Source organism: Crocodylus siamensis, chromosome 1, assembly GCF_052110815.1.
Source record: "Crocodylus siamensis isolate JL-2025a chromosome 1, ASM5211081v1, whole genome shotgun sequence".
NCBI lineage: Eukaryota > Metazoa > Chordata > Crocodylia > Crocodylidae > Crocodylus > Crocodylus siamensis.
The window spans coordinates 147,328,509-147,342,924 of record NC_143395.1 but is presented as its reverse complement, the minus strand read 5'-3'; the positions used below and the strand labels follow the sequence as shown (position 1 = coordinate 147,342,924).

Here is a 14,416-nt window from a genome sequence, read left to right as displayed (position 1 = left end):
GGGGAGAACCAATTATGTCCAGGGATGTTGTTTGATTCATCCAACATTTCAGATAACATAATGGGTAACTCCAAGGTCCCCCTTTTCTTTACAGCCAATAGGAGTAAATTAACTTTGGCCAAAGAAAGGATCCCTCAGGAGACGACGTACCACAAGAATACAAGGAGGAAAAGGTTTAAAAATACTTACTCCCCTGGTTATTACCATGCGTCTGATCCCCTAAACTTTGGCATCTAAGTGTATTTTTATATATCCATTTTATGTTATAGAAAAAAACAATTGACAGACATCTTTAATAAATTCTGTACTTTGCATTTATGAAGTCTGAAGGTCACTGCTTCCATTTGGAAGTTAGTGCTGATAATTAGGAGAACAATTGTACTTATGCTTCAGGACTGCTATGAAATGCATGGTCTGGCTGAAAAGACCATGGTTTCCTTTTAATTTCTTCAAGCTGAGTTTTAATTTGTTTTCTCAGAAAAGTCACATCCCTATAGAAAACAGCCTTCAGGAGATTCCCTTAATTTTAGTTCAGGACTTCAACACTTTTGATATTTGGTAGAAATGTTTTAAGGATCCAAAATAGTTGCCATAAATATTACAGTACAGTACTAAGATAATTCAGCTCTAATATACTGCAAAACCAGAAAGTTGGAATTACTGTTTAGTCATAGAAGAAAACCACATTTTTAAGGGAAAAAGCATTATAAGAACCAAGAAGTGATCTATCCTAGAGTAAGAAGCCTGGTTGAAAAAACATGCAAAATAACTACTGCTGTTCTCTCTCAGATGTCAACTGCCTCTACAACCATGACACACAGACCTGTGGTATAACACCTCTGTATGCACAACCAAAAACTACATCCTGTTTAAGATGGGGGTGGAGGTGAAGATCTCAAGTTTCAGAAACATGCCCCAATGAAAATAGTCCACTCATTTTATTTTACAACAAAGGGAAAAGCAGTATTTTATGGCACCTGAATTCCTACATTCCATGCAAAATACAGAAGAGATCACATTTATTTGCTCATATTTAACTAAAGAATTAAAAATAGTGACTGACATTCCCTTTTTATGAGTAAAAGGCAACATACCAAAGTACCAAAGCCCAATGTCCAGAAATGTTCATTTCGAACCTCCAGAACACCATCCAAAGTAGAAACCTAATTGAAGACATAAACAGAGGGTAAAATTAATCATTAAATAGGACAACTGCATTATTAAACAGGATTAATTGCTTTCAGAAATGTGTATTCAATAAAAGTAGTGAGCCTGTTGAGCACTTTTAAAATATTCTTGACCTTCCCCTTGACTAAATTTTCTGAAGGGGTTTTACTATAGATCATCTAACCAGCTCAGTACAGTTATATCTAATGGATTTAGGCTATGAGCAAATGAATGAAGTTATCAGATTTGTACAGCAAATGTTTTAAGCAGTCAAAGCTCTCTGTTGTAAGCATTTAGATGAAATGCTGTCATTTTATCAAAAGAAATGCAAAAACTCTAGAACTCTTGGTCCAGAAATGATACCTTTTATTAGATCAACTAAGAAATCACAAAAAAAAAATCTTCTTATCATTTTATCAAATATTTCCTGCATTATAAATAAAAATCCCTTCTTTAGCCTTCCTTTAAAAAGCCCCCTTCAAACCCTACCAACAATAATTCAAAATTGCTAGAATGCACATTTTAAGCTGCACAGCAAGCTCAGTTAGCATCCACAAAATTGCCCAATGTATGCAATGGTCAGCTAATCCTTTAAACTCTGAGGCTGAGCAACTTTCCTTGTCTGCTGTTGCAGCTAAGTGCCTTGAGTTACTCCATGTGTCTGCTGGCACTCTGAATAACAATACAAGTCACAATGAGACGCCTATAGCCAGGCCCCTGCTGAGCACACCTCATTAAGGAATAAGGTAATGGCCTTTAATGAGATACAAAAAACTAAGCAAATGAGCCATCAAATGTAAAATGATTTAATCAATACCTTCAATATAGAAATCAATAGGATTTGGCAAACAGTTTTGCACGTTTCACCCACAAATACCTTAAGTGGTTCACACTGTTTACAGATTGGTACAGATCATTTTCTAAGACATACAAGCCACTCCAGGCATCAAAATGATATTTAGGATTGCAAGTTTCATATTTCTCATATATAGCAAAAGCAAACAAAAATTTCTTTGGTAATCAAAATTTATTTTTATGTGCCCTTTATACACACTTGGCCTTTGTACTGAAGTTTTTAGCCATGCACCTTCTTTAACATGATACATGCTTAACTTACCTCTCTAAGAAGTTTATCTAGCTGACCAATCACATGAGGTGGGGTAGTCTGAAAAAGGCCAAAAGAAAGTTACAAGAAAGAAGCAGATGTTTAATTGGCTTTATCTTAAAAATTCCTAACTTTATCATCTGCCTTTTTAGTCAACAAAAATATTAAATATAGCGCTGGATATTTTAATATCCATGTACGTATAGTAAACTGCAATGATTCCGTGATATGTATGTGTTTTGATTTGGAAATTCCTTTGGAGTCTAACCACAGGTGATTTCTCTCTGAACCTTTTTCATTTAAACACTTAATGTTAATCACCTTAAACACAGACACTTACAAATGTAAAAGTCAAACATACATTTAAAAATGTAAAATTAACACATTTTGTGGCATTGTCTCACCTGAAGTAATACTTTTCCACTGTACACACTCATAGGATACATGGTGCCAAAGGTCATCAAAGCAATAGCTACTGCAGAGGCTGTATCTACAGCAAAATAATTGCTGGGGGAAAAAAAGAAACTCTGAATCTTGTTTCTGTTTCTTAAGCTATCTGCAAAGGTTTTCTTTTAAATGGTTACTGCTGTACAACAGGGTAGAGAAACTAGGCAAATGTGTGCATCTGAAACGCACATCTCTACAAACCAAACTTATCCAAAAGCTACATAAGCAAAATTCAGCTTACAACTCCAATGGCCAATGCTTCTAAATCTAAAAGACTTCTCTGAATTAGAAACCAAAATACATATAATATTTAACGTAAACAATGATCATACGTACTTGATTTCAATTAACATATACGTGATACAAAGAGCTAAAGCCCCAGCAAGATCAATCAATACAAAAGGATTCATTCGTGGAAGGAAAATGCTGCTCAACCCTGGAATGATTCCACAGAGACTGCAATAAAACAGAGAAAAATGACTGTCAGATAACTATTTATCATAGGTGCTGGAAAACAATAATTAAAGACAGTTACACCCACCTATTTCAACAATCACTAACGCATCCACTTTGGGGCTTGTACAAACTTAGTGATGTAACTGACTGGTTTCAGCATTTTCATTCCTGATGGAAGCTAAATCATCTTTTTTGTACATCACAAAGATTACTCGCATCTAAATCTCACCATCTGAAATCAAGTGCTTTGTGCATCCAACTTGCAAAGCTTTTGCACTTAATACTAACACTCAAAACAGAGTTTAAAAAGTTTCTAGTCTTACAAGGAAAAACTGAAGACAATATTCAATAAAGTACACTAAAATAACTGATCAGAAAATGCTTTTCTATATTTAAACTGCAACCCTGCATTGCACCTTTTCTGTTAAAAAAAAAAAAAATCTATGCATGTGAAAGTCGTAAGCTTTGTGTTTTTCCCAATAAAAATTAGCAGCCACCACATAAAAAATCCTTAATGCTCTTCTCTGCACTCTACTACCTGTAATGTTTTTTAGATGCAACTACCAATTCTCCAGGAACTAGTCTAGAGATGCTTTGTTAATGCCTTAAGTGCTTGGCACTTCCCTTTACGATTACAACACTTCTTCAGTTGCACCTCGTAGCTCATTGTTCATCCCACACCTGAAATGCCCTAGGGAACAGAAGGGTTTTGTAGTGTGTCTAAGATGTTACACAACACGGTACAGCAGTTTCTATTACCCTATTTTCATATTACCGCAATTACTCTAATAGAAGACATTATTACAAGACGACCACCCCCCAGTAATTAGATTTGATATATGGAAAATTTATAAATTTGTTATAATTTCCAGGTATGGAATCTTAATTATTGGAGGTTTGCCTTGAGTTTGTCCCCTTCCACTGCTACAGCAGGGATATAGATTGGCGGGGAAGGGGGGTCAGGCAGGCCTGTTGCTCTCTGCTTCCCCCAATTTTTTCCTCTGACAGACTCTTCCCCCTCTCCTTACTGTCAGACCCTGTTCTCCCTGAGCACATAACTGAGGAGAAAATTTGAAAACAATAACTCTGAAATCAAACACAGCTGTAGGAATGTGCATGTAATACCCATACACTCAGTTCATCCAGAATTGATGCATGTTACTTTTTTTGAAACTGCAGCAAGTTTTAGCACAGATACTCTATACATACACTTCAAGTACCATTTTTGTACCTACTTATATGTAGTACAAACTATGAATGATATTAGTTCAAAGCCAAAAGCTTGCACTTTATCACATAGTTCCTTGGGCTGGGCCCCACCAGAGTCAACAGCATTTCAAGCCATGGTGACCTCACAGCTCAGCATTGCTCAGGAAGTGCATTCTCCAGATACCCCCCACAAAAGATCCATGTGCTAATTAAACACCACTGACAACTGGAGCTCGGTGTTCTTCTCATGAGTCCTGAGAGACGCCAAAAATGTATATGCAGATGGATGAGGCACAGGGCAACCTCACCTGGCTTCACCTCATGGAGGGCAGGGCCACACTAATCATATGCCCTGGGCTGAAAGAAGGCAGCAGAGAGATGCTGGGTGAACTCTTTCGGGAGGGTGTCAGGGCTGGCTCTGGCCCTCCAAGCCCAGTACCACTTCCCTGTGGAGGGAATATCTGCCTGTTTTCTCAAGGGACAAAAAAAGGTTCCCATCAGAATGTTTCTCCAGAGTGGGCCATGTATTTTATAGTCATGCTCAGTGTTGGCTGCATTTAATCAGCTTCATAGTTGGTTTTCATTGTTGAACACATGCTGCTTTTGCCAACAATTTAATGACAGACAATGTATTTAGTGAGATTTCCTTATATGTGATTTTAAGACAAGGGGCTTTCCCCCCGCATGCTGATTATAGCGGGGGGGAAGGGGGAGAGGACACTTTATCTTGTATTCTAGTAAATATGGCACTCTATTTACTTGCATCTAAGACCACCCTGGTTTTATACAAATTTATAATGTTTCCGTATACAGAATCTAATTACTGGGGGGGTTACCCCCTCTCCCCCACTGTCTTGTGTGTTAGTAGCCCCAGAGGGGCCTAAATTGGTCTGAAATAATCAAATATAAACTTGATACAATGCAACAGTGACTAATATATTTTAAATAGTAGGTACTATGAAAAAGACTGTGAATCCTCACCTTCTACTAAGATCTGCAACATGCTCCTGAAGCCAACTGGTACTAGCAGCTGCACACAAACAAATTACAAATTTTAATTAAAACTCATCTTAAATATACACTTAACATAACACTTTAGAGAAAGGGCATGTAATCTATGAATGAATGACATCATCTCAACATATACCCCAGAGATCAAAGGAATTAATTTGTTGCTTGAGAAAGAGAGAAATTTTGTTTTTTCTGAGCTATGGCTGTGTAAAAATGGGTGTCATGTATTATGCATGCAAATGGATTACCATATTTACCCGGATCCAAGACAAGTCCAAATTTAAGACAACCGTCTATACATGGAAAATTACAAAAACACATGTATAATTTTCCACATATGGACTCTAACAATTGAACAGTCATCTTAAATTTATTCCCCCCACCCAACTGCTGAGGCATAGAAGCAGCAGCAGCAGCAGGGAGTGAGGGTATAGACCTCTGTCCCTCACCTCCCTGCCTGTCCCCCCGCATCCTTTACCTGCCCATATGCCTACCCCTGATGTCCCCGTCTTGTGTCCCTGTGCCCGTGTCACCAGTGTTTGCCCCCCTGCCTGTGCCTGACCCTGCTCCCTACCCGGCCCCACCCCCTTGCTTACCTTTGCCACTGCTTAATTTCTGTGGCGGGTTTGCTTTGGTTCAGCTCAGCCAGGCAGAAGCAGCGACAGCAGCTCCAGGCCTAGTCAGGATCGGGGCCAGAGCCAAAGCAGAAGGTAAGCAGTAGAGGTGAGGGGAGGGGGTAGGCTGCAGAGGTCTCCCCTCAAACTCCCCCACAAGTGACATACTGCAGATCTTCCTTGTACACCCCCATCATGGAGTCTTTCCCAGCCTCCCCCCACCACGAGTCCTCTCCCCTGCCATGAGCCACCCTAGCCTGAGGCAGGCAGCAGCTCAATTCTGGCTTTGGCCCAGAACTGAAACAGGAGCGGAACTGCTGTATGCCCCAGGTGGGTACTCAGGTCTAAAATAACACTGGTTTTTGCCCCCACGCTGACTGAGGGGGGACAGGGGACGATGACCTTGTACTGGATTTGAATAAATACAGTAAGTTCAAGTGAAACTGCAAAGTCCCTGGGCTAAAGAAAATATTGCCTTTGGTAATACATGTAAAAAGGGATTATACTAATGGTATTCAGTAGACTATCTATGCAAGATGCTTACTGTGGAGCTGACTACTTAGCGCCACAGTAAAATAGCACTTCATGTATAGACACTGACATTAGGCTGGAGTAAACTCATTAATTCCGCTGTAGGATAGTGCTGCCAGACACAAGACAAGATTTATCTTTTCTTAAAATCAAATAATCGAGACAATGAAATATTTAAGTGAGGATATGTGGTACAATGTGGTCATAGTAATCTTCTGGGGCTTTTTCATTCTTTTTAAATGAGAACTCTATGTGCTTTAACTACTGGTATACTTTGTGCACATGTTTTCACTGAAACGCCATGAATATATGCATTTGTTTCTTGACAGAATCCTAATAGTTCCTTCACGTGGGAGAAATGTAGATAAGCTTTCCTGTAACTTGTCTGGATGTTGCCTTGATATGCCATTAAGTAATATTTCCAACCTTAACACTCATGATCATTTTACTAAATCTTCTTCAACAATTTTCCTTCATTTTCACTAGCCAAAATAGTTGCCATCAGCACATTTCATTATCTCCTTGTCTGCAGCTTCCTTTGATCCTTCAGACAGACACCTACGGATATTTCACCTGGTTTTTTTTCCTCACTGCGTAGGAGGAAAAAACATTTATGACCATTTATTTCCTCATTTTATACCATCACAGGCCTGTCCTTCAGTTGTTTGTGAAGGACAAAAGCAAGAAATTAATTTTCTGTATCAGAAGCCATTCTGGAACTTTACCTATTCTGGTTTTGTTACTAAGCCAATTCACTCAATTTTCATGGAAAAATGATGATTTCATCAATCTTCTCAGCGTAGGTCTAAACCTGAGCCTCACATTACTATGGTTTTGACTTTCAAAATATACTTTGGTACAAATTATAAATAACAATAAGCATTGATAAAACATTAAAACTGATACAATATAGCACCAAGGGAACTGAGGGAGCTAGCCATTATCTCTGAAAACCTGCCACAATCAGGAGAGATTCCAGACAACTGGAAAAGGGCAAATATAGTCCCTACCTTTAAGAAAGGAAAGAAGAAGGATATGGGGAACTACAGAAAGGTCAGCCTCACTTAAGTCACTGGAAAAAAAATTATGGAACAGATCCTCAAGGAATACATTTCTGAGCACTTGGAGAAAGCGATTAGGAATAGTCAGCATGGATTCACCAAGGGCGAGTCATGCCTGACCAACCCGATTGTCTTCTGTGACGAAATGACTGGCTCTGGGGATGTGGGGAGACCAGTAGACATGCTATACCTTGACTTTGGCAAGGTTTTTGATACGGTCTCCCACAACATTCTTGTAAGAAAACTTGGGAAGTACAGGATGGATGAATAGACTCGAAGGTGGATAGAAAATTGGCTGGCTCATTGGGCTCAAAGGATAGTAGGTAGTAGAGCTGTGTGAAGCTTCGGTAGCCAATACAGTTCGGAGGAGATTCGGCCTAATTTGGCAGCCAAATCTCTGAATCCAGATCAAATCAGGAGACCCATTCATCTGTCCTAATTGAATCAGAAGCCTCTAAATTGCTTCAGAGAGATTTGGAGATTTGGCCATAGACTGTACAGGCAGGCACTAGGCAGTGCTGGTGGGAGAAGTTAGGGAAACAGGCATGGCTTCAGCCAGCAGCCCCAGGAGAAGCCATGGCTCCCCTGGCTGCCTCCCTGCCAGGGTGAGGCAAGCAGTGCTGGCAGCCCCAGGAGAAACTGCGGGGGCTGAGAGGAATGATTGGGAGCTGAGGGATCAAACTGGGAACTGGGGGATTGATCAAGGGCTGAGGGAATAAACAGGGGCTTCCCCTCAGTTCCCGGTTCGATGCCCCAGTTCCACAATCATTCCCCACAGCCCCTGCAGCTTCTCCCAGGGCTAAAGGCTCAAGCCACGGCTCATCCAGCTGCCCACCACACTGTTGCCAGCACTGCCTGCCTCACCCCAATCTGGAAGATGGGAGGAAGCGTACTCTCAGCCAGTTTGCAGAGGATACCAAGTTAAGGGGTAGTAGCAGCTGCACTGGAGGGTATGACTATGATTCAAAGAGACCTAGACAAATTGGAGGACTGGAGCAAAAGAAATCTCATCAAGTTAATAAGGACAAGTGCAAAGTCCCGCACTTAGGATGGAACAATCCCATGCACTGGAACAGGCTGGGGCCTGACTGGCTAAGCAGCAGCTCTGCAGAAAAGGACTTGGGGATTACAGTGGACAATAATCTGAATATGAGTCAACAGTGCACCCGTGTTGCCAGAAGGCTAACGACATACTGGGCTGCACTAGTAGGAGTGTTGCCAGCAGATGGAGGGAAGTGATTCTTTTCTCCTATTTGACACTGGTGAGACCACACCTAGAGTACTGTGTCCAGTTTTGGGCCCCTCACTACAGAAAGGATGTAGACAAATTGAAGAGGGTCTAGCAGAGGGCAACAAAAGTGGCTAAGTGGATTGGAGCCATGACTTCTGAGGAGAGGTTGAGGGAATTGGGTTTATTTAATCGGAAGAAGGGAAGATGGGGGGGTGGGAGTGTTAATAAAAGCCTTCAATTCTTTGAAGAGTGGATCCAAAGAGGATGGAGCTAGACTGTTCTCAGTGGTGGTAGATGACAGAATAAGAAGTAATGGTTTCAAGTTGCAGCAAGGGAAGTTTAAGTTAAATGGTAGGAAAAACTCTCTCACTAGGAGGGCAGTAAAATACTGGAACGGGTACCCAGAGTGGTGGTAGAATCTCCATCCTATGATGTTTTCAAGACCTGGCTAAACAAAGGCTTGGCTGGGATGATCTAGTTGGGAAATAGCCCTGCTTTTAGCAGGGGGTTGGACTAGATCAGTGTTTCTCAATCCATGGGTTGCATCCTACAAGTGTGTCACAAGAACATATGAAAGGGTTGCAAACAAACTTTAAAAATGGATTCTGTTTTAAAGGAGAAAACTTTGGGAAACCGTGGCTTTTCCCTCACAGGGTGTCAGAGTTCCAGCCTGCAATGGGCTACTTGGGGTCCTCATACACCCCACCACACACACCCCCACCTCCTGCCCCGCATACTGTGGGGCAGCAAGTCAGGAGTGAGGGGCTCTGGGTTGGGACTAGCCATCGACGTTTACAAATGGGTCCTACTACAGAAAAGGTTGAGAACCACTGGACTAGGGCTTCTGAGGTCCCTCCCAACCCTAAACTTTCTGATTCTGTGTTTTTCAAAGCAGAGCACAATAAATCCTGTTCCACAGCTGAAAAATCTAAGGTGCAGAATGTTTAATATTTAGTCAAGGAAGTTGGATTAGAACTTACATGTTTTCCAACTCCTAGTTCAATTTACTCAGACTTTTTACAACATGTTAAAATATTATATAAAATCATAAACAACAAAGATACAGTCACCCAACTAAATCAATGTTTTATAGTGCAGCAGCTTTTAAATAAAAGTAGTGTTTGCTAATGACTGCAATCACTCAGCATTATGGAAAATTATGGAGAATGGTTGTGATTCTACTGAAAAAAGGAAAAATTCCAGGGTGGAAGTAGTATATAGAAGAGTTGTGTTTTTCTGGGGGTTTTTAATAAACCTTTCCAGCTTTTACAGAGGACCATTAGTAGCCCTGCTAGATTACATCTGTTTGAGAAAAGGAGGTAAAACAAAAGAATAAAGTGCATCTTAGCATAAAAATAGTGGTGATATCTCAAATTAAATTTAATTACTCTCATTGGTGTTTGTATAGTACTGTTTGAAACCTAGAGGCAACAAAACAGTTTAATTAACCATGCTTAAACTCAGTAATCAGAAGTGACACCACAGTAACTGTGTTCATGTCTAACAAAGAAAACATATCTAGAGAAAAATACATTGATACCTTTTTCTTAATTCTTGTTATAGGTTCTTTCATCACATACCTTCAGAGACATAAGCAAAAGGCTTATTCCTTATGGAAAGCATTGTAAACAAGTTGAAAAAAAGAGCCACAAAAGTACCAACTAACAGTCGCCCCCTAGAAGACAGAAAAAGAAATGCATTTTCATTTTTTTATAACTTATGCTATCATATAAAATTAAACTAAGATTAAGGGCTGGTGCCTTGGAAAGAACAATTGTCTGAAGATACTCTATCAAGACAAAAACAAGACTAAGATAAATTCTAGCTGACTGTAAAATATCAGCCAGCTTTCTACCATTTTAAGAGAATATTTGTAAATTTTGCATGTTAAAGATGAGCTGATGACAATTCTCAGAATAACTGCTTGTCCTCAAGGCTGAAACAAATAATAAAAATGGAAGAAATAACTAGTAAGTTTGCTAAATTATCAGGAACAAATATGTAACTATTACTCAGCTACACAATCATTTATAGGTTCATTTATATCTGTACCTAAAAAGATCAAAAAGTTATTACCACAAAAGTTTACATACATTTTGGAATTTAAATGCCAAGGTACCAAACACAATTTGGTGTTGGATATGCCAGTCACTCATATATGCCAGATTAAGAACCAGAAAAAATAAGGAAAGTGAAAAAAAGATAGTTTTACATATTAAAATCACATCTTACGTGTGTATCTCAGGTTGTTCCAGAAACCGTTTTGCACTGCAAGAAATAAATTGTAATTTCTAATTATATTAACAGAATTACATGAAAAATTACAAATATAAGGAAAACTTTTCATTTGTGGACATCTAATCCATATCCCTCTCTCTCACTAAACTGAATTAGGGTATAATTTACAGAAAAGAAGGTAACTCTAGTAACCCTCTCAACAGCAGAGCCAGAGGCAGTGCAATGGCATAGCTGCACCCTCTTTTTGGCTGTGCCACATGTGAACTCTCAGCATGGAATCTGGCCTGAGCCCCTGCTTTCCATAAATCGGGACTCCAAGGGGTGAGAGTTGCCAATGTCTCCTCTCCCCACTTTTTCTTGCTGCTGAATTCAGAAGGGAGAGGAAAGGTGAACAGCAGCAGTCCAGAATCACAAATGATGGCAGGGACTCCAGTCAGACCCTACTCCAATCAGCCGGTGAGCTCAGAGCTCGCTGCTAATATGCAGCTCCAGCAGGAGGGGTACCCTTTTTTCCCATTCCTGGATCTACTACTGTAACCTTCTACACGTATAAGGAACATTATAATAAAGATAAGAATCAGTTCTTCTCAGTCAGCAAGCACTAAAACAAGATTAAGCTTCAGCTGGGCAGAGAAAATCTAGGATAAATTTCAGAAAAAACAAGAGTTAAACAGTAAAGCGTACTGTTCCAGATACGGTGCAATTGCCATTACTAAAAACAGTCTAGGCTATGCTAGGCATCCAGCTGTTAGGGCTACTTTAAAAATATAAATCATTTTTTCCCCAGAGCCCATTACAACAGACCCTTCTGTCAAATGAAGGAATGAAAAGAAATATTTTCAAACAAGTTTCAGTCAAAATAAATTAAATCTTAATTAGAAATGAGATACAGCAATGCAACTTGTCTCAGTAAAATGAAGGGCCAATTTCACAAACTGTTGAGCATTCACCTTTTCACTGAAACCAGGAGGGCAGCACTCCCTAAAGAAGCTCCAGAGATATTTCAGGACTGCATTTAAATTACCTAACGATACTTGCTAAATCCCATAAACGCAAAAAAAATTCAATACTACATCTTGACACATTGCATATCATGGACAATGGCTTGTTAAACATGACCACAAAGTATGGATGGAATTCTTTTACCTTTGTGCATCTAAATAGCAGTTTTCCAGCTGTAAGTGGCCTTTCTGGCATTTACCACAGTTTGTGATTCTATCACCCGTGCAGTGTAAATGCATAAGTATGCACACATATACTGCATGTGCTCAGTTTGACTGGGTTGGTCCATGGCTGCACATGCATATCCAGGGAATGTGTGTCAATTACAAGATCACAGTCAGATAAAAAAAACCATGGTTATATGCAGATGCAATTTTTTATAGTACTATGGGCAGGTGCTATGTGGACAGTCCCCCTATCTGGATCATACCACTGACATGCTTGCCTGATTAAAGTTGCTATACCAACAAGCTGATCAAGACCTGAGACCCACCTCTTTTATGGCGGTTCCCCCATCTTGGGCTGCCCAGGAGACCTTTAAAGCTTCTAGTTCCTGGACAACCCAACAGGCAGCTCAAGCCAGTCTCGGGTTGTCTAGGAGCCCTTTAAAAGTCCCAGCTCGCAGATGGGTTCGCTGCAGCTGGGTTATCCTGTCTCAAGCTAACTGCCAGTCAGAACTTCAGGGGGCTCCCAGTGAGTCCCAGACAGAGAACACCACCAGAAGGCAAAGTTTTGCCCTGTTCTGCAAAAAGCCTGGCAACTGCCCAAGGAACAGACCCTATTCTTGGGCTTTTGGTAGGGTTCTGGTCACTGTCTCCCTCCCCGGAGGCAAGAGACCCAAGTTCTAGGATTCCCTCACCCAGAAGAGATTTGAATCTGCAGATCTCTAACTTCTCACTGCAGTGCTCTTACCACTACACCACAGGTCAGGCAGTGGTTCAGTGAGATGGGTGTTCCACTGGAAGGCCCTGGGCCCTACCCTGGACCACTGGCACTGTCTCCACTGAAGTGGGTCTCCATCCATCTTATCTAGTGACTATTAAATGTAAGGTGCAGTAGCTCAGCTTCAGAAGTGCTGGAAAATGGACTTCATAATGCCTAACTTCGGGCACCGTGGCTACTGGCTACATCGCTTTGCTGGGAAGTCAGAGAGATGTAGATTCAAACCCTTCCTGAGGCCAGGGGGAAGGGCTTAGAACCTAGGTCTTTGGCCTGCTGGCCAAGAGCTCCAACCACTCGGCTACTGGGGTTAAAACAGATGCAGGGTTGATTGGGTGGGGAGGAATTTGTCTTCCTCCTCACTTTTTTTAGGACTTTGCCAATGTGCACACACTTACCTGGCAAATGCGTAGCCTATTAAGCATGCTTCATATACATGTGTACATTTCCATCTCCACACAGCACGGGTAATAGAATAGTAAACTGTCTTTAAGTGCCATTCAGGTACATGAAGGATAACAGAATTCCATCCTATTCTGTAAATGACCTGCAACAGGTCAATCTGGAATATGATATCATTAGGCCAGTATCATAGCTTTATGCACTTAGGAAGAAGTTGCTGTACACACATAATAGCCAATTTTCAGCAATTTTATTTTCTTAACTGGTTCTTAAATAAGTTTTGAACATAAACACTTGAAATCAGTAAAAGAACTGCACTTTATAACATGCTGAAAATTTATTGAAACAAGTCATGTGCCTAGAATTAATTATTTGCGTATCTAATATTGGCATGGAGACGCATAAATGTTGATGGATTACTAACCCATTTAAAATAGAAAAATCCACACCTTCCCACTTCTATAGTTACTTTAGAAAATAAGGTGCTACTTAACACCTGAACACTTGAAAATACTGGAGTTAAATAATTACACAAAATTGTGTTTTCATTATTGCTTGATTGATCACAATGATCAAACAATATCGTTTATCAGGTCTTAAGAGAGCACTTGGAATGTGCCATGAACAGTACTATCAATTTTTTCCCTTTAAAAATTGCTCACATACATTTTCCCATGGCCCACATGGAGAACAATCAGGATAATTAGTGAAATAAGGTTCTACAACATCACCCCTTGCTGCAAATCCATTTTGTCTAAGAAGTCTGGAGCTATTTCTGAAAAAAATCACCCTTTCTTTTACAGTACTTTAAAAATATATAAGCTTTACTCAAGCTGAATGGAAAATTCTCGCCAAAAATTCATCATAAAAGAAAGAATGCATATATTCCTACCTTTCTTTTAGGATAAAAAGAGCTCCTAGCTGTGCCAGAACTGTGGATGCAAATACTGCTAGCACTTCAAACCTCTCAAACCTGAAATTTGAGAAATTAGTTAAAAACTTT

The 14,416-nt window shown here is 40.1% G+C and overlaps 1 protein-coding gene across 3 annotated transcripts in view; it reads right to left on the bottom strand.

Moving 5' to 3' along the window:
- SLC30A6 (solute carrier family 30 member 6) overlaps nucleotides 1–14,416 on the bottom strand; it is a 32,806-nt gene that overhangs the window by 2,296 nt on the left and 16,094 nt on the right. For 2 of the 3 annotated variants that reach the window (XM_090045022.1, XM_090045042.1), the window contains exons 6-13: nucleotides 14,306–14,386; nucleotides 11,065–11,100; nucleotides 10,413–10,507; nucleotides 5,366–5,414; nucleotides 3,056–3,175; nucleotides 2,677–2,779; nucleotides 2,285–2,332; nucleotides 1,095–1,163 (exon numbers count right to left, since the gene is read on the bottom strand). In XM_090045022.1, the coding sequence (XP_089901148.1) occupies nucleotides 1,095–1,163; nucleotides 2,285–2,332; nucleotides 2,677–2,779; nucleotides 3,056–3,175; nucleotides 5,366–5,414; nucleotides 10,413–10,507; nucleotides 11,065–11,100; nucleotides 14,306–14,386 (601 nt within the window). The remainder of the gene's footprint in view (nucleotides 1–1,094; nucleotides 1,164–2,284; nucleotides 2,333–2,676; nucleotides 2,780–3,055; nucleotides 3,176–5,365; nucleotides 5,415–10,412; nucleotides 10,508–11,064; nucleotides 11,101–14,305; nucleotides 14,387–14,416) is intronic. The other variant, XM_090045031.1, reaches the window with a different exon arrangement.